The sequence below is a fragment of the Clupea harengus genome, chromosome 11 (assembly GCF_900700415.2).
Source record: "Clupea harengus chromosome 11, Ch_v2.0.2, whole genome shotgun sequence".
NCBI lineage: Eukaryota > Metazoa > Chordata > Actinopteri > Clupeiformes > Clupeidae > Clupea > Clupea harengus.
In genome coordinates, this window is record NC_045162.1 from 15,577,616 (window position 1) to 15,601,574 (window position 23,959).

At 41.6% G+C, this 23,959-nt stretch overlaps 3 protein-coding genes across 3 annotated transcripts; 1 reads left to right on the forward strand and 2 right to left on the reverse strand.

Moving 5' to 3' along the window:
• Positions 1–8,019: 8,019 nt before the first annotated feature.
• On the forward strand, positions 8,020–10,884 carry LOC105910069 (T-box transcription factor T-A-like). Its single transcript, XM_012838749.1, has 8 exons — positions 8,020–8,204; positions 8,515–8,779; positions 8,897–9,031; positions 9,141–9,202; positions 9,370–9,431; positions 9,579–9,752; positions 10,197–10,320; positions 10,599–10,884. Exons 1-8 carry the CDS (start codon positions 8,020–8,022, stop codon positions 10,882–10,884), a joined length of 1,293 nt encoding a protein of 430 aa, XP_012694203.1.
• Positions 10,885–13,206: 2,322 nt separating this feature from the next.
• Positions 13,207–16,329, reverse strand: gpn2 (GPN-loop GTPase 2). The gene is made up of 5 exons (XM_012838722.3): positions 15,521–16,329; positions 15,256–15,412; positions 14,881–15,041; positions 14,444–14,574; positions 13,207–13,717 (listed from the first exon to the last, which is right to left on the reverse strand). Exons 1-5 carry the CDS (start codon positions 15,947–15,949, stop codon positions 13,645–13,647), a joined length of 951 nt encoding a protein of 316 aa, XP_012694176.1. The 5' UTR covers positions 15,950–16,329; the 3' UTR covers positions 13,207–13,644.
• A 1,628-nt stretch (positions 16,330–17,957) lies between these two features.
• Positions 17,958–23,731, reverse strand: gpatch3 (G patch domain containing 3). Its single transcript, XM_012838729.2, has 7 exons — positions 23,256–23,731; positions 21,345–21,811; positions 20,456–20,630; positions 19,756–19,815; positions 19,166–19,287; positions 18,503–18,630; positions 17,958–18,366 (listed from the first exon to the last, which is right to left on the reverse strand). The coding sequence occupies exons 1-7, from the start codon at positions 23,698–23,700 to the stop codon at positions 18,183–18,185; spliced, it is 1,581 nt and encodes a 526-aa protein (XP_012694183.1). The 5' UTR covers positions 23,701–23,731; the 3' UTR covers positions 17,958–18,182.
• Between the last annotated feature and the right edge of the window lie 228 nt (positions 23,732–23,959).

Genomic DNA, 23,959 nt, shown 5'->3' on the forward strand with positions numbered 1-23,959 from the left:
TCTTTGAGGTTTACTGGTCTTTCCTGCCAGCTTTTTGGTGGTGTCATACAGGTCTTTCAGATTCCCATGTCTAGCTGCTTCTTCTGCTTCTAATGCAAGGGCCTCTATGTAGTTCCTCTTGTCTGTCTTCAAGCTTTTTTCACGTTCTTATTTGCTTCCCTGTACTCTGTTTGTGCCTTCCCTTTCTCTGCTGTTTAGAGCTGCCTTCTTTTCTTTCCTCTCCTTCACCTTCTTTATTGACTCTGCTGATATCCAAGCCTTGTGGTTATCTTTCTGTGGTCCCAGTGCTACATTGCAGGTTGTGATTACAGCTTCCTTTACTACCTTCTACATCCCATCTATGTTTCTTTCCTCACCTTCTTCATCTAGCTCTTGCAGGGCATGGAACTTGTTCTTTAGTTCGATCTTGAATTTCTCTGCTGCTGCTGGATCTCTTAATAGTGCTGTGTTGAATTTCTTTCTCTGGTTCTTCTCACCTGTCCAGTTTCTCCTCAACTTCAATTGGACTTTGGCTACGAGAAGATGGTGGTCTGATGCTACGTCAGCTCCTCTTCTGGCTCGTACATCTAGGAAGGACCTCCTAAACTTCTTTGTGACACATATATGGTCTATTTGGTTCTCGGTGGAGAGGTCTGGTGATACCCATGTGGCTTTGTGTACTCGCCTGTGAGGGAAGACACTTCCTCCGATGACAAGGTTGTTATTTGCACATAGTTTTGCGAATCTCTCTCCATTTTCGTTCATCTCTCCTAGACCATGCTGCCCCATTATCCTCTCATAGCCTCTGTTGTTACTTCCAATTTTTGCATTGATGTCTCCCATTAAGATGGTAATGTCTCTTCCTGAGTATCTCTGGATGATGGTCTGTATTCTGCTATAGAATTCATCCTTGCTCTCTTCGTCACTATCGTTGGTTGGGGCATAGCACTGAATGATGTTCATGTTTATTCTTTCCTTCTTTGTTTTGAATGTTGCTGCTATTGCTCTCGAGCCATGTGCCTCCCATCCCATGAGTGCTCTCTGAGCAGCCTTGGACAGCATCAAAGCGACTCCCTGGGTGTGGTGTGCGTTGTCCTCCTCATGGCCTGAGTACAGCAGCAGCTCTCCTGTGACAAGCCTCTTCTGTCCAGAACCCGTCCATCTTGATTCACTAATTCCGAGTATGGCAAGGTTGTACTTCTTCATCTCGGTGGCAACTTGTGCAGTCTTTCCAGCTTCGAACATGGTCCTTACGTTCTATGTACCGATGGTGGTTGTATCACCGGTTGAAAGGATGATTTTCGGCAGAGGGGCTTCCAGGTGCTTCTGGCTTTCACCACCCTGCGTCATAAATCCTTCTGACGAAGGTCCATCTTCTCTCCGGGGCGGGATATCTTGGTTTACTCTTGTTTGCGTATCTGTAACAGGTATTGTTTTATGGGGTGGGGTTGTTAGCCCCACGCCCAACCCCCAACCTGGAGGACCAGGTGTTGAATACTAGAATACTAATGTTTTAACTTAGGAAGTGTTCAGACATATTTGGTGGAATAACCTTGATTTACAATTACGGCTTTCATGCGTCTTGGCATGCTCTCCACCAGTCTTTCACATTGCCGTTGGATGACTTTATGCCAATGGGATTCAGGTTTGGAGATTGGACGGTCCATGACAGGAAGCAAGTTTGTACTTGGCTTGATTAATGTGTCCTAAACAAAGACAAATCTGCCCGATTCCAGCCTTGCCTGGAATCGGGCAGATTTGTCTTTGTGAAGGACCAGCCTTGCCTGGAATCGGGCAGATTTGTCTTTGTGAAGGACGCATTAATCAAGTACAAACATCATTAATCAAGTACAAACTTGCTTCCTTCTGCTCTGACAATGTTCCCCAACTCTGAGGAGTGTTTTTTCCAGCAGGATAATGCTCCATGCCACACAGCCAGGTCAGTGAAGGTGTGGATGAAGGACCACCAGATCAGGACCCTGTCATGGACAGTCCAATCTCCAGACCTGAATCCCATTAAAAAACTCTGGAATGTGATCAAGAGGAAGATGGATGGTCACAAGCCATCAAACAAAGCTGAGCTGCTTGAATTTTTGCGCCAGGAGTGGCATAAAGTCACCCAACGGCAATGTGAAAGACTGGTGGAAAGCATGCCAAGACGCATGAAAGCTGTGATTGTAAATTAAGGTTATTTCACCAAATATTGATTTCTGAACTCTTCCTAAGTTAAAACTTTAGTATTGTGTTGTTTAAAAACGAATATGAACTTGCTTTCTTTTCATTATTCGAGATCTGAAAACACTGCATCTTTTTTGTTATTTTGACCAGTTGTAATTTTTCTGCAAATAAATGCTCTAAATGACAATATTTTTATTTGAAATTTGGGAGAAATGTTGTCAGTAGTTTAAAGAATAAAACAAAAATGTTCATTTTACTCAAACACATACCAATAAATAGTAAAACCAGAAAAACTGATCATTTTGAAGTGGTCTCTTAATTTTCCCCCAAGCTTTATATATATTTATGCCTGCCTGTAAATTAATGAAACGTACCTTAAATCATGACAGCATACCTGTGGAAAAACACTGTGCATAGAGATAAAATATAGAATATCTATATTGGTTTATGAGAACACATTTCTTGAGTGATGTACCTCTCAATAATGAATGAGCATTTGGTACATGACACTTTGAGGGCATATTTAACAATGGGTAGTAGGTGTATTAGAGTGTTAGCTGCTGAATGTATACAGTATGTGTGAGACTCCATACTAAAGAAGTGTGTCAGTAGTTTGCAAGTGAGGATGACGGAATGTAGAAGTGTATTCATGTGTAAATGAATGTGTGAGCGCATAACTTGACCTTGATGTAGCTTTCCTGTTTACACACACTTCATGACCATACGCATGTTTCAGTTATAGTCTCAGAACAATCCTCAGTAAGGTACAGTAAAGATGTTGCACTTGGATGCTGATTGAGTAATTAGTGATGAAAAGCTATTAACTCATGTTAATTTCAAGTCCGTTGTGTGTTGACTAGCCAGTTTTTCTTCCTTTTTGTTTACACTCTCGTTATATGAGCGTTATAATCAGACAACACTGTGAAAGGCTATAAAATGAAAACATAAAGTGAGACAGTATGTTATACACAGTGGCAGCTGCTGAACATGCTGGAACATGGGTCATCTCCCCCACAACACTATAAACTGGTCATCTCCCAGAGTTGTGCCAAAGTGCTAGAATATTGCTCTACACACAGAGGATAGGTGTGACTGTGGGGACACAGACAGAGAGAGAGAGAGAGTGAAAGACAGAGAGACAGAGAGAGAGAGAGGAAGGAAAAAGAAATACAGTGTACAGTCTTGAGATGAAGGGAGAGTGGAGTGAGGTTGAATGGGGGCTATCACTCCGGCCTTTCTTATGGAAATGGTAATGAAGTGACAGAGAGAAGCCAAGACAATGGCCACACATGCAGGTGGATCGTCGTAGCACAGACGGTTTCCTGTGAGACCCATTTAGCCCCCTGGATTTTACTGACTCACAAACCACCTTAGTGCCCCCTACAAAAACCAGCGCTGTCAAAGAGTGAGCTCTCCAACAGACAACCGCACCAGACGCTTAAGTCCAGCCAAGTTCAGTGGAAGAGAAGGGTCTGAACCGCAATGAGTCTGACTTACTGGTGTTGCATTGCAGCTTTAATCAACTCTCTGATTCAATGAGTAATGTTCAAAATACTGCATGAATATGATGTTTTACTCCCAGGTAGATTTGGTGAACTATGTGCAGTTTGAGGTGCAATAATATAATTTTGAAAACCTTGATCTCTTTTTTTCAGTAAACTACTCCCAGGAAAATAAGTTAAAACTTAAAACTGTTAATGAAGTAAAGTAAATATTAGGTATTAGCTGGTAACAGTAGTTGACCAAGACTGTTATAGCATGTTTTTGCTGTAAGATAAGTTATAGTTAACATGAGGACCAACAGGTACAGTATCGTCATAGTCTCACCTGCATTTCCTATGATGCAGCCGAGAATCTATAAACCGATGTGTGACCCCTCTTGACAGTTTACAAAATACACATAAATTGCCCATGACAAATGAATGAAAACCTTCTGCCGTATTTCCACAGTTTTAATTGTATGTATGAAGTGTCGCATGAAGAGGCTCTTGTGGGGATGTGCTGCTGTGGTTTGTTGGCCGAGGTGTCCTAGAGAGAGGCATGTTTGGTTGTTCAGCTGGGAGCTGGGAGCTTGAGCTATAACTCAGCTTTTTCACACCCAGGTGTCTGCTGACCTCATCCACATAAATCCACCCAAAATCTCAGAGGAAAAGAGACGCTATACCGCTGAGTCTGGTAAAAAACAACCCCTTTGAAATAGAGGGTCTCTTCCTCATGGGGCGCAGATACATGTTTTAAACTACAACATTTTACTGCTCCTGAATTAATATATAAACCATATAACTTGATTGACATATTTCACAAAACTCACAAAAAAAGAAAGAAATTCAAGAAGTGTAAGAATAATGAAGTACCGCCTTTTGTTTTAATATATGGATGAAATAAACTTCAAACATATTTACTGTAACTATGTTTAACTATTTATAACTATGTATTAAAGCCATAGCAGAAATGATTATAATTTGTTAGTATCTCACAATATTGTTCATGCTGGTAAGCTATGTTTTCTAGTTTTGATACTGGAAACAAACACAAAAAAGACACATCAGCTAACGCTTTCTCAAATAAGCTAACATTGTGTCTTTGTCTCTTTGAAGATGTTAAAGACCCTCCACTGCGGAAAGGGTTGTTCTCTTTGCCATCTCACCTAAAGCTGAAAGCACTTAAAAAGGGAAGTTAAGAGTTCCTGAACTCAAAATAGAAGTGTGATGTTGAGAGAGAAAGAAGTACTTCCAGAGAGCCTCCAGTACACATTTGTGAGAGAACTGGAAGAGAGCAATTATCTAAAAGGAGAGTGTGTATCTGTGTGTAGGTGTGTAGGTGTGAATGTGTGTGTGTGTGCGTGTGTGTGTGTGTGTGTGTGTGTGTGTGTGTGTGTGTAGAGGAGTGTGTGTGTGTAGAGGGGTGTGTGTGTGTGTGTGTGTGTGTGTGTAGAGGAGTGTGTGTGTGTAGAGGGGTGTGTGTGTGTGTGTGTGTGTGTGTAGAGGAGTGTGTGTGTGTAGAGGGGTGTGTGTGTGTGTGTGTGTGTGTGTGTGTGTGTGTGTGTGTGTGTGTGTGTGTGTGTGTGTGTGTGTGTGTAGAGGAGTGTGTGTGTGTGTGTGTGTGTGTGTGTGTGTGTGTGTGTGTGTGTGTGTGTGTGTGTGTGTGTGTGTGTGCTGTGAGTGTGCTGGGGGAATTTATCATGATCACAGTTGGTGTCACTAACTCTTAACCAGACTTGTGACAGTTTTCATAGTCAACGATAATTTGAACTGATAAGTTACTTTATTACTCCCCACTATTGAGACCATTTAAAATAGAAACTCCTATTGCAGTGCTAACACTGACTATCAGTCTAAGTCTGAAGAGAACAAGTACATCTAAAGCTCTCTTGAACATATTAAATAAAATCAGGCCATGTAAAGCTTCCTGTCTAGCAACAGGTCCACAGGACTGCACGGTCTAATACTGAGTGTCATATGAGGTCCAGTGCAGAGACTGCTCAGGTGAATGAGTATTTTATTCTGAGGATATAAAGATGTAGAGAGAGTGGAGTTCGGACCTGTATAACTTTGTTTGTCTGGACTAACTGAAGGAAACACAATGTATATTCTGTGCATCATTTCACATGCTGTGCCTGCTGTAGATTCACATACTGCACTGAAATGATGGTTTCGGTTGTGTTTCCCCAAACTGGGGGCTGCCACCCCAAACTTGGATGGGCGTGATGCCATGAGGGCCGGATCAGACCAGTCAACAGCCTCCATCAACCCCCTCACATGTCTGCCAGGTCATGTTTCCTTTCCTCCACAGTGTTATCTCCCGTCATTCGCTCCAGTCGTCCTGGATCAGTCCTGTTTGTTTTGTGACTATCTATCTGATGGAGCATCCCCCCTCTCCTCCAAACTGATTCATCTCTCTCTCTCTCTCTCTCTCTCTCTCTCTCTCTCTCTCTCTCTCTCTCTCTCGCTCTCTCTCTCTCTCCCTCTCTCTCTCTCTCTCTCTCTCTTTCTCTCTCTCTCTCCCTCCCTCTCTCTCTCAGTCTGCTTGTCCTGGCCTTTGTTTACCCCATTTCAACCAAGCCTGTCCTCTGGAAAATATGTAACATCTTATAACTGGTTCTTTGTGAACTGCCAGGCCTCTGTCATATTTCACACCCAGGTGCTTGTATGCTGCTGCAGCAGAGACCACAGTGTGCAGCGGATCTCACCACTGTCGGAGGAGGCAGGATGGAGAATCTGAGAGAAAGGGAAGAAGGCAGGAGAGAAAGTTGGTGCTGTGTGCTGTGTGCATAGCCTTGTTTCATTAGTCTTACTACTCGCTATTATGGGTGTGTGTGATTAAGTTCTTTACAGGTTTTCAAAATATCTAATGAAGAAAGGATAGTTGAAACCAAAGCTGACTCAACAGCTAGGTGGATATCAATGAGAGCAACAGACAAACATGCCCAGCACGCATCCTATTGCAGGAAAATTCATTTTGAAATTATTTTTGCCCACGGCGTTGTTGATTTGTTTGTGTTGTTTTTCAGTAGTGACATATATTTGTTGATGTTGATGTTTTCACAGGATTCTCTGCCATGGTAACCACATCATGTAGAGCATAATACACAAATCTCTATTTACCATTCAAAGAATAGTGTGTCTGCTTTTCCTATATTTAGAAGGTGTGAAACTGCTTCTGGACCACCCTCTATTATTAATGCCTGTGAAGAAGCTATGTAAGTCTCCTAAATTAAAATCCTTGTTATATCAAAGTCAGCCTGGAAAGATGGTAATATGATACGGTATTTTTGAATGGAGAAACATTGAAACATTTCTGGGAAGTTTTAAGTTATGTCTAAACTTGGCTAATGAAAAATAGGTTACAACTTACAAATTACAAACAATAACAGACACTACCTTAACTTGGGCCTACCCTGAATTTTTGTAAGGGATGATGGCGAAGATGTATTTTGGTTAGTGTCAGAGTTAATCAAAAGCAGTGAAATTCAAAGGAAACATTTACTGAGAATAACGCAATTACTTTAATCATTTCCCAGGAAAATTCTAAGTAAAAATGTAGCTTAGTGTGTTTCAGCTATGGGTGTATAATATTTCTTACCCCAGTGTTTTATGACATTGTTTTATTTTACGCACTCAACGAACTAATTTATTGATGTACTGGATATCCATAATTCAACAGTAGGTGCAACTGTTTTATGATATTCGTAATCAGGATTATGCCCGTACATCCGCGCAAAAGTGCCCAATCTCCTGATCTAAAGGATTATCATTGCCTTCTCACCTCACTATTGTCATCACCCCGTAGAGTGGGCAGACACAAAGGTAAGCAAATCGCCCCTGAAAGTTCAAAGGCTACAGCGACAGAAGGGCGCAGTGACCGTGGCGTCTTTAATCTGTCCTTCACAGGCTTTAGGGTTATTAACCTTTAGTTTTCGTCGTGAAATCCGTAACGTTACTTTCTGAAACTTCCTATTTGAATTTAATATAAACTAAACACCAATTAGAATTCCATGTCGACAACTCCCAAATCCCCCATATCTGTTTTGGTTAAATTGAACATCTGGATGATAATGTTGTTTTCGTTGCGTGATTTGTTGTCGTTTTTTTGGAGTGATACTTAGTTTTGTGGCGCATTTTGAACACATAGTGAAAGCTCATCTAATTTAGCTTAAGCCTTTATCAATATTCAGAAGCCAAATTTTCCCATTTATCACGTGAGCTATTGGATAAATAGGCCGGGTGTACGGCCTTGGACCCTCCCATTCCCACACATTGGCCTCTGAGTTTTTAGCAACGCCTACCCTTAAGGTTACCTTGTGCGTGCCCTGGGTCCCAGTCGGGTATCTATCTGATTATTACGCGACACAGCCACGAGAAAATGAGCTCCGCTAGCACGGATCAACGTCTGGAACATCTGTTGACTGCCGTTGAGAACGAATTTCAGAAGGGCAGTGAGAAAGGAGATGTTACGGAAAGGGATATCAAACTCAGTTTGGATGATTGCGAACTCTGGACAAAGTTTAAAGAGCTCACCAATGAGATGATCGTCACAAAAACGGGGAGGTATGTTACCTAGTTCACTTAAATGTTTCCATCCAAACAGAACAAGAAAACTATTTTTTTTGCAACCAAGACTAAAGTTTCGTCAAAAGGCCTTTTTTCAAATGGGTTATGTGATACCACTAATGTTATGCTAGACCTTTGTATGCATGTCTAACTAATAGAACAGCACGTATAAAGACAGAATTTGATGGGACTTAGAGCTCTCATTTTCAAGTGTGAGAAGTGCAACCTGGGGGAAAATGATGGGCAAATGGCAATGCATTTGATATCAATTGATTCAATTGATATAATTGATTTTCTCCATTCAAAGACGGATGTTCCCTGTGCTACGGGCGAACATTGCTGGACTGGACCCAAATGCCATGTACTCCGTTCTTTTGGACTTCGTGGCCGCAGACAACAATCGTTGGAAATACGTGAATGGGGAATGGGTTGCAGGGGGTAAACCTGAACCACAGAGTCCCAGTTGCGTCTACATTCACCCGGACTCACCCAATTTTGGAGCGCACTGGATGAAGGCCCCGGTCTCTTTCAGTAAAGTGAAACTCTCCAATAAACTTAATGGTGGAGGACAGGTAAGGCTGTCGATCGAAAATGTGTGTGTGCTTGCGGAAAATAATAGACTATTTATATTATCATTATTGTTGGTGTTGGTGGTGTTGTTGTTGAGATTATTATTTCATATGTCTTAGATAATGCTAAACTCCCTGCACAAGTATGAGCCCCGTATCCACATCGTTAAAGTCGGCGGTGTTCAAAAAATGATAAGCAGTCAGTCGTTCCCGGAGACGCAATTTATTGCTGTCACTGCATACCAAAATGAAGAGGTTAGCCAATTTTTGTTACAGTTGTAAATTACATTTCACAATATCCACCGCTTTATAGAGCTATTGCGTATAGGCCAGTATTCTAACGGTCTAACTTTTCTATTTTCAGATCACAGCACTGAAAATAAAACACAATCCATTTGCAAAAGCATTCCTTGACGCTAAAGAGAGGTAAATACCTAAAACTCTGTTCAGTAAACACATAAAGTTAAGTTTGATTTAGATAAATAACATAGGCCTATTTGATTTAGTATTTAACATTTTTAATGTGAATTGTATGTGTATTTGCAAACTGTTTTTTCTCATTGCACTTGGAGTAAGGCCCATGTAATTTATAGGAGCGACCATAAAGACATAGTGGATCACCCTACAGGAAATCAGCAATCTGGTTATGCTCAGAGTAAGTCAACATAATTCTATTTTAATTTGGACTTCATTACCACTTCATTTTGCTTACTGTAGCTATGGTAGTTCTTTGAAGTACATTGAGCCCAGGCAATAATAGTAAGATCAATAATAACAATATGATGATGTCCCTCTTTTGCAGTTGGCGGCTGGTTTCTGCCTAACAGCAACCCCATGTGCCCTAGCACTAGCCCATCTCAGTTCAGTGGGGGACACGGCCTGTCGTCAGGCTCCTACTGTGAGAGATACTCTTCTCTGAGGGGCCACAGGACCTCTCCATACCCCACACACTACCCTCACCGCAGCCCCAACGCCAGTAAGAGCAACTCCAGTCAACCTTATTTACACCACAATGCTTTCATTATCCTTCCTATTCTCTGTTGTGAGCTCTTATGAATCTTATGGTGTATATAACGAACAGCCATTTTTATCTCCGTGGAAAGAAAGTACAAGATATTGTATGATAACCAAGTTAGTATCTAAACAACAGAAACTATGGGGAAATTCTATAGCCAGTTAGCCAACACACACACACACACTCTGAATGTCAGGATGTCTTAATTTATTAGCGGGAGGCTGAGCAGTAAGTTTCACTAGCGGCACGTTAGGTTATTAAAGTCAGGTAGCAGAGGGCTGATTTGTAACATGCAATTTGAAATCATTGGAAATGAAAATAATAGGAGATCGACTGACACACTATACAACTATGAGTGTTCATGCCATGGTGTGATTTTAACCGGTTTTGTATAATTTTCTTCAGACGGCTACATGGACAACTCCTCAGCTGGACTGGCAGCCTCTGAAAGCTGGTCTTCCTTACAGATCCCCAGTCCAAGTAGCATGGGGTCTCTGCCACACACCTCCAATGGCACCACCAGTCCCAGGTACACAGACACACACACACACACACACACACACACACACACACACACACACACACACACACACACACACACACACACACACACACACACACAGTGTGGTATTTTGATTAGACTACATTTATACTTATTGGTGCATTCCACCATGGCTTCCAGAGAGACTACAAATCAGTTACCCACTCCAACCACCTGACTGCAGAGATAATGTATGCAGGTCCCACAGTTCAGAACTTTAATGAAACATTCCTTTTTCTCTGTCGCTCTTTCCTCGGTGGTCTCAGTCAGTACCCGGGTCTGTGGTCGGTGACGGGGACTCCTCTAACCTCGGCCAGCCCTCCATCGGGATCCTTGACTGGGGGCCTGACGTCCCAGTTCCTGCGTAGCTCCCCTGTCTCATACACCAGCCTGAGCTCTTCCTCTCTGACCCCTTCCTCTTCCTCGCCCATGTATGACACGGGGCTGGCTGAGGTCGGCGGAGGTGGCGGTAGCAGCGGCGATGCCCAGTTTGAGAGCTCCATCGCCCGTCTCACGGCCTCATGGACAACGCCAGTAGCCCAGAGTTACTGAGTGGCACCAGCGCCAATGTTAGTGCCAGCGCTGCCCTACCTGGTTTCTCTCAGAGTAAAAAACAGAACAGACATTCCATAAGGAGGTTTGATGGACCATAGATTATATGTCGCTCCTAACTGAATTGGTAACCATGTGATGGCATCATAACTAAATGTTTAAATAAAAAAATAAATATGTATAAATAAGTTAATTTCTGAGTTTACAGAGAGGCAGTAAGATGCAACCATTCTTCTTGGGATCTTTGTGGAACTTGGATATAATTAATAATTTCAGCTAATGACCTAAACACTGGATGTCTCTATTTATTTTTGAATAATTCTACTCCATGACTTCTTTCCATTATTTGAGTGTACCGTTACATATACTTACTGTTGATGACAACAGAAAGTTTGTTAATTGGCCTATGTCCAGCTTTAGTCAGTTTAATTCATTTGTTGTATATAATTCAAACTACTCTGCTGTGTCTGTGATATAAGAGGTATGTCATGATGTTCTGTCCAAACCAAATATCATGGCACTTTATTCAATATGTGTGCCTCAAGTGCAATGTGCTGGAGACTCAAAATAATGTACATAAATGTACTTTTTTTGTTCAAGACCCAATACTTGTGACCTTTATTTATCTTATTTTAAACAAATAAATTAAACATTTTTTTTTTCACATTTCAATGAAATTCTTTTGGATAAATAGTCATTATTCAGGTTCATCTCAAGTTTATGACGTATATGAAAGGTGAAATAGAATAGACTAGAAGTTATTACCTGCTGGATTACAGCTGAATATGATGGTGTGTGCGTGAATATCAGGCAGCAGTGAAGAAAACGTATAAAACTAATATCAGTGAAAATACCAAAGTACCAATATAAATAGAGATGTCTGGGATGAATACAATGCTGTTCACAACTAAACCAAGGAAGGCTATGGAAAACTGACATATTTCAACCCGACTACTGACTCAACTGTGCAGCCCATGGAGCTAAATGCTAGCACGTCCACAGGGGCTCCTCCAACAATGTAACAGTAAGGTGGGAGAGCCACAGGGCCGACCCTCTCCAAACAGTTGGGGAGGAAAAGTTTACCCTGGCGCACACAGCTCTCGTCAACACATCTGAAGTCCTGTCTCGGCTGCTCCCATCACATACCACAGAGGATTTCCCAGGGATCCTGCTCATGACTCCCATAAAACATCAACTTTAAGGCTTAGATAATGTCTAAATCAGCTCTTACATCTACATTTAATTTGGAATGTTCTTCACTCCAAAGTGACTCACAAGCGAGGTACAATTCAGCCGAAGCCACAGTAGGTATAGCTCTTCAGTTATCTGTTGGTTGGAACTTCCTTGATGTTAATTTCCGTGAGGTAAAAAAAAAACTGAATTTGAATCCGTTTTTTTTTTTTGTATAAACATTGATGACAGTTCCAAACTGAATTAGCGGTTCCTGTTATATCTCTGCTATAGGGTTAGCTTAAACCACACCACCACATGTGCAGAGGACGTGATTGCCCCAGGACCAACTGTGATTGTGTGATGGCATGTGCTGTTGTGTGCCAGGAGAAGTTGGGCGCATACACCACCACATGTGGATAGAGTCAACCCTCATTTGCTGATGGTGTGGCGGTGTGGGCCCTTGATGATGCACACATGGATAGGTGCTGGGAGAACAACACAGCCTCTCAGTAATACTGCACGTGTTGTTGGATATTATGTGCAACCAATCCATCATGAGGCTGTATTCAGTCAAAATTCAAGTGCCTATAACCTGTGAAAGCCCACGGTACAAACTTACAGATGTGACATGACATGGTAGCCACCAGACTCATACCAAATAATTTACCAATACAAATAACTAATAATTGGCTTTTTTGCAATAGCTCACCAAGTAGGGAGTCCGCTGCATAAAAGCCTCTTACATTAGTTGTCCTTTGTGGCGTCAGCCTCTGCTTCCCCAGGTTAATAGGAGCACGGTGAGGTCAGTGAAGATGGCAGTGGTGTTTGTTTGCCCACCCCACCCACCCCCTCAACCCCTCCCCTTTCTGATCCTCTGGTCCCTGGCTACTTCATTAATGAGCACATTTTCAGACCCTGGTGCGAGGTGACCACAGCCAAGCACACGGACGGCCCCCATAGCAACCCCAGGCTTTGGTAAAGGCAGACAAACAAAACGGTTGCTGGAAGAAGAAAAAACCCCACACAGACTCTGAGTCGTACCAGACTGGATTACTGGACTACATAGTTCTGGACTACATTTCTTTCCATCCCTCAGACTCACCACAGGAAGTACACAAGTCCACACAAATAATATATAATAACAATGCATTATTGTTAAAAAAATACATTATTTTAATTGAATATTCATGATCACATCTATCAAATGAGTGTTTAAACGATATTTGCTGTACACTGATGTACACATAAACAATGCATCAACAAACCTTAGAAGCAGTGAGCGTCTACAAATATTTTGTCTTGGCAATCAAGACTTTATTTAACAAAACTTGCCGCCGTTCAATCCTATATTTTTATGCTATTTCAGCACACATGTAAGCTGTGATATGCTGTAATAGTCATCATTCAGTTCCTCTGGAGATTGTTTTGTCCACCTTCCAAACTAGCAGTGTATAGGGAGGCTATGCTACTTGTCTTTGATCGATGCGAACCGATTCAGATAGGCCACCACATCCTTTCATGGGCAGAGACACTGAGGCACTATGCCAGTCAGTCCACCTGCTAGCATGACCTCAGCGATCCATGACCTCAGAGATCCATGACCTCCTCTTCCACGGTCTTCTTGTTTGAGTCCACATAGCGGTCCTGTACCCCTACAGCTCTGGTGAGAGAGGTTAAGGTTGAATACCACACACTGATACACTGATCCCAGTAAACCGCCGTTACGAAGACGCACCATTATGCCGGCTTTGCTTGTTTGGACTGAACCACACAAAGCTGGCATAATGCCTCCCAAGCGTGTTTTTAGACAGGATGACTGGGTACCGGTAGCAGAGGCGTGGTGTTTAAGATAATGTCTAGCGTGACCTGTAACACATGCAGCGTAAATAAAGCGTACCTGTTACTTTCAAAACAATGATGGCTGAACTTAGTGTTGGCGGACTCTTGCTAGCCGTGCACATTTATAGTAATGTGCAGTCTCAAACAAAGTTGCTTTGCTTAATGCTTATCATGTCCCATTCATGCAAGCAATGTGTCCTGTTGACGCAGTAGAATCTTGCTTCGTTTTGGTTAGCCGCTAGGCTGCGTCACACCACTGTACCTCCATGTCGGCTCTCCCTTTTACACCGATATCCTTTTGGCTCTGTGACTAACTTCGCTGCCAGCTTAATGGCGAAATAACAATGCCCTCTGGGAGGCGGTACAATGCTGTAACATTCCCACCTTAAACAGGCTGTATAAATGGGACTACGATGATGAATCATAACCTGCAGTCCACTTAAATACATAACTTATGCTCTCATAATTGTGAACTGTTACCACCTCCACACACATGCATGCATGCACGCACTCGCACACACACAAACGAACATGATATGAAGGATACGCATCAAACTGGAAATCCGCTCCGACTGCCGTAGACATCATAGCCTGAAGGTTCCTCTCCTCCAGGTCCCCGAAGCAGTAGCCATTGGCTTTGTCCACTGTCCTTAGAACCTGTACCATACTCTCCCTGTCCTGCAATGAGACACGGGATAAAATGCTTCAACACAAGAACAAGGAAGAAAAGCCAATATGTCTGGCAAGACTAAACTTACAGCCAAGTGGACATTGCCTACAGTGAAACTAAACATTTCTGTATAACAAAAATTAGTAATTAATGTCAGCATTTCTTGTAGGATAGTAAGAGTCCATCTATTTTCTCACACACACACACACACACACACACACACACACACACACACACGAGACATCCGATCAGGTAATATCTCAGTCCTCAAATGTAGACCAAAGAAACAGCTGCTTGGTGTAAGGAGGCCTCACCTGCACGTTCAGGGGGACAAAGGACACTAGACCGTAGTCCTGAATCACCTCAGCCAGTTTCTCATTAAGGCGGAGAAACTTCTTAAAGAATGGGTCTGCTGCTAGATGATCCAGCAGGTAAGACAGGTCCATCACTTCTGTGTAGAAGTCCAGGTTGAAAGCTAGTAAAGGATATATGAGATGAAATTACAGTAATTTGTACCACATCCATGGCTGCCACATGAAATATACATGGTGAAATAGATTAAACTTTTGCAGGGGGGTGAAACCACCTGATAAAACAACGGTAACGAAATCACAGAGAGCTCAAAATGACAATATGAGAAAATAGTAATAACAAACATCCTCCCCAACATGGTCTGATCCAAAGCTTACCTAGCTTGCCATACTGCTCTATCAGGTCCATCTTGGACAGGACATTGACGTGGGGAAGCTCCACATGCAGCATGGTTGACAGTGATGTACAAAGCACAGAGATGAACTTTGCTGGGTCTGTACAGTAGTGTGAATCCACTAGGTGTACGGCTGTCAACTGATGAGGAGACAGAGAGTAAGGGTGAGAACACACCTGATGATGAAAGATGTCTGAAACAGACTTTCAAAGGAGAGTAACTGGTACTCATTCAGTAGAGCCACTCACCCTAAAGTTCCATTTGGATAACTGAGAAAAGACGTTCTTCATTGAATTCTGGTGCGTGTATAGCTCTACTTGGCCAGGGCAGTCAAAAAGAAAATAGCAGTCATGGTGCTGCCCCAACTTTGCCTCAAGCCAGTCGATGTTAGTCTCTAGGTATTCCATGCAATATAACAGGCCGCCGTTTGGCCCCAATTTCAATCCATCCATCACATCATCAAGAGTTACCAGTTCTGAAACGTCCACATCGCACTGGTATGGCAAGCCCTCATTGGCTGGATCCAGGTTCACTACTACCACTTTGCGACCAAGACTAGTTAAGAACTCCTGCATTCCACGGCAATAGGTTGTTTTACCAGCACCAGGGGGTCCGATAACCACCTGGCCGAAACGTAAGGATGGTGCTGTGCGAGGTTTTTGAGATGGAGTGGTCATAACGGGACAGTCGGTGTGTGAGAGTGTGAAGGTAAAAAGTAACGTTGACGTTGCATCTACAATTATAACGGCGTAGTACCGTGATTAATTTATTAATTAGATAAACTTAATTAGTTTACTTCACTAGCTTGCTAGACACATTTGTCTGCTATCAGTAACGTTAGTTTAGCTAGCTAAGTACGGTTTAAAAGAAATATCAAGGCTAGGCCTACTAACAAATCCAATGCCCATTACACACCAATCGGTCCTTGACAGTTGAAAAATGAACAACCTTTCTGTTATAGTAAAACTGCAACAGCACAATGCAGAGTTCCGTAAACAACGATAGCAGCACGCACTCTTTCCCGATAGTTCAGTTAGCTGGCTCAACTTCCGGCTACATGTAGATGTAATGTAAAAATGTACCAAGATAAAAGTCATAAATCAGATTTAGTATTTATGAAACAACATATGTATTAATTGCATAAACACGATAACAAAAACAAGGGACAAGAAAGGACAAGTCATTTCACAGATTCATAATCTTGTTGTTTAAAAACAGGCAACATTGATGAACTAAACAGCCAAAATGGTATTATGTTTAAAAGGAAGCCATTATAACACACATCACACTCTACTAATAAAACAAAGGATTAAATCTCAATAAAAGTGGGGAGGAATATATTCAGGAACATATTCATATATGAATATATATTCATCCTAAATATCAATACAAATATATTTATCAGTGATGAATCTCGTCATTGACTACACCACAATATTTTAAAGATTGACAATTACAGGACCGTGGTTGCATTGTGCTCATTGGGCAGACATGGTGGCAGAGACAAGATTCTACTGATTAAACAAAGGACTGTGTATTTAAAACAACATCCTATATATTAAGAAAAATGTATTTATTAGAGATTTATCTCTTCATTGACTACACCACAATACTTTAAAGATAGTTGAGAGACAGGCGAAGACACTATGACACACACCACACTAAATTATGTTTCTTCTGTGTTTCTGTGGGGAGTGGGTCTGGCATGACTTGGTTCCTGCGCCGGAGAGTCTGAGTTTGGAGGCTATCTGTGGCTCTTTCTCTTGGACGAATCCACGAAACAGACCCAAAGCATTGCTCCAAATTCTCATTGCTCCAAACCCTCTTTAGTGAAGAAGCAGTCAGGCTGACATGCTGAACTGCTGAAAATCGAGGATTGTTTGATTACATTTACAATAACAAAATTGTTATTTCAATGAGAAATCATTATTTCTAACTTTATCAATGTCTTGACTATATTTTCGACTAATTGGGCACCTTATAATACATGTATCTTTCCAAACTTTTGTAAAAAGTTTTCTAAACCACTGTATTCTTATATATATTGCAATGTCCACATGTAGTTGTAATCATATCCATGTACAGTTATTGTATTTTTAAGCAAGTGCAAATTCACCTCATAGATATTAACACTTAGTTTTAAAAGTATAGAGTTGCCTAGATACTGTCTTTGTAATTAAAGATAACAAGTTTGATGATCCCACAAAGACCCCAAATATTCAATGTGATGTTGTGCTTCCAACCATCTTATTGAAAATAACAACAACAACGACAACAAGAACTACCACTAAAAACTTTTTGACCATTTCCCGAAGTGTTAAGACTGTCCAGAGCATCGACATTGCCGTTTTCCTTTTCAGAACTTTAATTTGTTAAAACAAACAACGATTTCGTATTACCTTCTGAGGTTATTGTGGCTTATTGCTGTTGGCTGGACTCTTGTTGTCGTCTGTTATCGTACAACCTGACCCGGAAAATATCTAATTTCCGGTTTAATTATACCTAATATTTCAAATTTGAGGTTTTGAGAGCGATTATGGAATGTCTGTATTTAGACACTCCTCAGAGACCTCTACCTTACATTAAAAAAAATGTCATGTCTTATATATTCTAAGTGTGTAAACTCATGCACCTACCAAGATTACCTTATTTTTGCCGATTACAACACTCTAAAAACTCACATAATTATAAACACAGCGCTTTCACTTTTATTTGCAAAAAAACATAATTATATTCAAAACAACAGTTACAAAAACAATTAAAAAAAATGTACTGATACAGTAGAAACTGAAAAGGGACATAACTGTTTCTTCTTTTGACCTCAAAACATAAAAAAATATCCCCCTCACATTTTTCCTCTGAAATCTGTAAAAAAAAATCATGATTTAAATCATGAACGTTTCAACATCGTCATCTTTTTGGGCCAATGGTGCCCCCTGACCGCCATTCTCTGTACTTCAGGCTGGTGGTTGGATGACGCCGCATGAGACTGTCGCCCTTATCAATGTCTAGGGGATCGTCATATATTGTGGAAATGAGAAAGTCTTTTCTTTTTTTCGCTGGAAGAAAGGAGTTCAATTTTTCTCCATGGTAACTGAAAAAAAAAGATCCAGTTAGAATAGCTACGTATATGTATGTATATTATACAATATCATGTTATGTTATATATAACATATAATGTGATCATATCGTTATTAAAATTAATGTTAAAGAGAGTGCAAAGTACTTACCCAAAGCCTCGCTTGCACTTTGGATGTTGTCCCTCATTCTCCAAAGCTTCAGCTAAGCCCACTTGACTATGGCCCAACCCATCACCATCTTTCCAGCCCTGCTTCTCCATCAGACGCCTTCCCATGCCCTGCGACAAAAACACACATCACACATACTGTGGGAACATTTATATACGGAATGTATGATACACACTGGTCACATTTATGCAACATTTTAAAGATAAATTATTTGCACATATTTGGTTGTCTATGGCTATTTAAAAGGATTATAAGGGACATTGTTAATATATTTACTTCCTGTCTTTGTTTAGCAGAATGTATTGATTAGCATGAACATCTTCTCTCTGTGTGTTATTCTAATGCATTAATATATTCAGATTCTGAGAAACACATCAGGCTAACCCTTGGCTGGAGGTGGATGCTTGAGGATATTCATAAAAATCAGGACTATAGCTGCCCTTCCATTTCCATTCCTTTCCACTTTTTTCGTGTTCTAGGTATTCTGGCTCAATTGATATAAAATATGTGAGGAAAAAGTCCTCCTCTATTACCCACTTTTAATAGTAAGTAAGAAACACTAATAGCACTGCATACTAAAGCCTTGTCTTTTTTTGGGCCAATAAAATCCCTCCTAGCAAGCACCACGGGTTGCCTCTTTCTCACCTTGGTAAACTTCTCAAAGCTTCCGATGTGATGCTGGGAGCTGGACGCTTCCTCCAGCCCCTCCCTTAACCTCCAATCCTTATGCATTTGCACAAAATCCCGCGAGTCCATGTCTCCGCCATCTGTGGACAGAGAAAATCATTCAGCCATCAGTGAAACTGTCTTACAGAGATGATTTTACTTTCCTACAACTGTCACATTAAACCAACAGTTGATGACAATGACAAGTGCAATACTACACAAGAGGTGATGTTCATTGGGTAGAAAGAGTATCTATTCATTTTTAAATATGGATGTGAGTGTATGTGGTTGGAGGAAAGAACGTTCACTGAAAGGCTTGAGGATCCACCAGGGAAGGAAGAAATGCCTGGATGAAAGAGTACAGGGGCCCAGCATTGAGCACTACTTGTTAAGAAGTAGCTAAAGTCAGGCGGGTTGAAAATCAAAGACCACAGGATATCAGTACCACTGCTACAGCAGAAATAGAACCTGGCACATTTTCACAGAGTAATGGGCATCATGCAGCTGGCACACAGCAGGGACAAACCAAGCAGACTAGGAAGGAATATTTCAACAGAATTCCACATTACCTTTGTCGTAGTAAACACCCATGTCCACATCCCAGTCATCGGTAGTTTGTTCGTCAAAATCTAAAAAAGGAAAACCAAAACATGACAGATATGTTGTTGTTAGCACGTCAACTCAATCCACACAAAGTTCATCCTGAGAGCGTAATGTGGGACTATGAGTTATGATTGATGTTGTTTGTTATTATATTATGGCCGCCTTATAAAACACTGGAGATTGGAACGGTATCTGTTCCTCCTGGCACAGTGTGTTTTTTATTACGGATCCAGGACATCTCTCTTCATTAGTTCTACTGTTGGATTTGATTACTTTTTGAACTTACATTTCTGTATTACATTTTGTGTCAGTGCCACTCAGATTTACTTTCAAACTATGACGTATACCAACACAGTAAACTGAAGGTAAACACAGGTGATTTTAGCCATTGACTACAGAGAAGCAAACTCATGCTTTTGGCCATCCATCTGGAAAAAAACAAAACTGTTTTGTGTTTAGGGCAGTCCAGTGTTGTTTTCAGTTTGACCTGTGTAACCTGTGTTGAGTGAAGGAAAGTCCTGCACTGGACCTATACCTATAACCCATAGGTGCCAGCATAAGGTGTCTCATAAGGTGTTTGTGTACGTAAGGTGTACTGTGTGTGAGATTTCCTCTGTACCCACTGGCCACAGTTACACAAGGTGAAAGACAGTTCCATGGGCCCACCTCCTTCCTCCTCCTGCCAATACTGGGCGTCTGTGTAGAAGACCAGGCCGGATCCTCCCTTCTCCCACTTGAGCTCGATCTCCTCCTCAAACAGCCTCTCCTTGCAGCGCTCCTGACTGGTCACGTCCTCGTGCAGAGCCTCGTGCCTTTCCCACTCCTCACAGCGGTCATCGTCCTGCATCACACACACACACACACACACACACACACACACACACACACACACACACACACACACACACACACACACACACACACACACACACACACAAGATTAACAGCAACCGAATAACACTTGTGGTCAAACAGGGTCTCGGTGTACTTAATCGCTAGTGGTGAATAAGTCAGATATGTTGTGCCACCATGATTCTACAGTAGCTCAAAAGGGACAAGCTAAAACACTGTCTTTAGAGAGTGCCTTTTGCCTTTTTATGGCACTTGACGGCCACAGTAGGTTCTCCTGCATCCTCCTATTCAGTTGGTTGCAATTCAGCAACCTTACCACTAGATGCCACTAAATCCTACACAATACAACTTTAATACTCAAACTACATATTGCTGCTAATACTTCTGTACTTATACTTAGGTAGGGTTTTTCATGCAGGACTTTTACTTGTAATGGAGTTTTTTTACATTGCTGTATTGGTACTTTTACTTTTTACATCACTGTATGTGGGGATACTTCAGTGGACAATCCACTTATACAGAGGTATTGCTGAGACACATATGCCCATGCATACACATGGCTTTAAACTTACGGGTGTTTTATATAATAAATATGATATTTAGCTGTAATTGTGATATTTAGCGGTTATATCATTAGGAATATGATGAGGAGAATAAAAAACTTCTCACTAGAGATACTACATGAAATCTGGCAGCCACTCACGTCATCAGCATCAGATTGCGTGTCATCCTGCCCCTCCTCTGGCTCTGGTTGTTCCTCTCTCTCCGGGGCGCTACTGGACCCCTCAGAAGCTACACCTCTAACCCCAGGAGGAGGCACTTTTCCAGGGCCACAGATCTCATGGCCTCCCGCTGTGAACACGTTCTCTTCCGTAGCGGTGGCGACGACCTCACGGGAGCCACGGTAGAGGTAGGGCACGTTGCCGTAGCGCCGACGGGAGCCTGTCTTAGGGAAGATGAGGCCCAATTTGCGGATGAGGCGCGGGGGCAGGCGGCAGGACTGGATGAGCTGCAGGAAGACGGTGACGGGCGTGCCCACATTACCAGCGGTCATTAGGGAAGGAGGGTTGAGCTCAGGCAGCGCCTTCAAGTCGGCTTCGGTAAAGCACTCGCTCAGGGCCACTCTGCGCCGCTGTTCCGCCTTTGTCTTGTATGGAAAGGCGTCATCACCTAAGGTTCAAGAGATCACTGATGCTTCAGTCACTAATGGTGGTAAACTTACACATCTGTGTTCAATAGTAGTGATTTGCTTAGAACATAAAGGTTGCAGAGCTAGCTTTTGGTAAGTAGCTACTGGAATGAGCCGGATTTCCCAATGACGATGAACCAATGTTCTACCTAAATTTCCCTCTGGATTAATAAAGTATCCATCTATCTATCTATCTATCTATCTATCTATCTATCTATCTATCTATCTATCTATATCTATACGAGAGATTCTACCAACATCTGTTAATTTTCCAAAACGTGTTTCCCAAACAACACCTTAACTGTGTGCCCTGCTGTTAAGTAGTCATTAACGGACGCTGGCTATATGAACAGTGCTGAAATATGACTTAATTTGGTGATATCAGGTCACAGCTACCTTTCAAACTTCAAAGGACCTACATAAAAATTGAATTAAAGATGAATAAACTGCCCATCTAACTTATCTAAGTATAAATCATCTTGAGTCGGCCTATGACACACACACACAAGCTTAATGATTAAAAAAAGTCCTTATTAAAAAAAGTATCCTTGGGTATCCTTGAAGACAGAATTTGAGGATGAGGAAGATAGTGAGGAATTAGGTAGGCTAAATAAATATATGCCTATGGCTGCTTTTGACCCATTTTCCTCTGCTGTCGACGTTTTTTTATTTCATATTTTCGAACTAATTTATGTTATGTTTTTCTTTCTCTCTGGTGGATCTCTGGTAGACCACCTTGTGAGCTAGGCATAGGCCCTACTAAATGTTAGCTTCAATATGACCCCCACCCTTTAAAAAAAAAAAAATAGGAAAAAAGATACGACTCTGCCCATGTCTCATTTCATAACTTTGCTAATGTGTCCATAGTTTAATCATAGCTCTGTGAGCTGTAATTTCCCCGTACGTCCTGCTGGTGACCCCAGTGAGAAGTCCCTCTTAAAAAGATCTAGCCGTCTATGTCTACTCCTAAGCACACGTAAATCTACGAGTGCTTTCAAGTGCTACTTACAGGTACAATGCTTTCGGGAAACGCTCCGAAATTGTATGATGATTTGTCAGAGGGATTCTACGAACTACTTTGCCGTGGTTACCAGGTTTACCATGCTTTGGGGAAACCCTGCCCAGGTATACTACACATATAACCTGAGTCTGAAGTCTGACAGCATGACAAAATTAAGATACTACACAATTACTTCAGGATGAACCTGTTGTATTCATATATTACAACGCAAGTGACAAATGAGAGCTGTAACAATACTAATCTGATTCAAATTATTCAATACTGATACAAAATACCCAAGTAGGTAGCTGCCGTTCTAATTAATTTATCCACATTTAAAGTGTAACAATGTAACTATACACTGTGCTATCCAGATGGGTATAACATTGCCAAGTAAGGAGAATATTTCGGTGTCAGGCACTCACCACTCAGAGAGGAAACTCGTACTCTTTTGATGATACAACACCTAGCCAGCCAGTTTCCCTTTGGATCGATCCACTGGTTTCCTGAGTACATTTTCACGAACCGGTCTGCTTCCTTTGAGTGGACTGACACCACACAACAACAAGATTTCACGTTGTTCACGACTGTAGCCGTACTTTGAGGGGCATCCGTCGGAGGATTCGTGTCCTCATCGTTGCTCTGGGATGATATAACTGTAACATTAGCCTCTGTCTCAGCCGCTTCTGTTTTTCGTTCATCGACGGCACTTGCAGTGTCTTTTTGGATCTCAGGTCGATGCCGGTAATGAAAACAAATGAATCCACAGCTTTCAATAAACTGACTAAAGTAGTTTCGGAGGTTAGCGGATCTAAATTTCACTGGAATGTTAGTAACAGCAAAGTAGCTAGCCTCTGTACAATCCGCCATACTTGTTTACTTTCTTGAAACGTCAGAGGGTACACGTCATTTAGCTTCCGGTTTTCTGAACCAGTAGTGTTTGAGGTCACTTCATTCTCTGGCACTCCTCATAAAACAAGGTATTTTCGTACAGGTGTAAGAGACTTGCAATATGGCGTATAGTTGTTTGATTCAATTACTTTACACCCAGTTGTCATCACGGCCATCAGAAATGTGCCTTCGGAAATTATACTTTTTAAAACAATTAACCTAGGTCTGTATTTCTGAG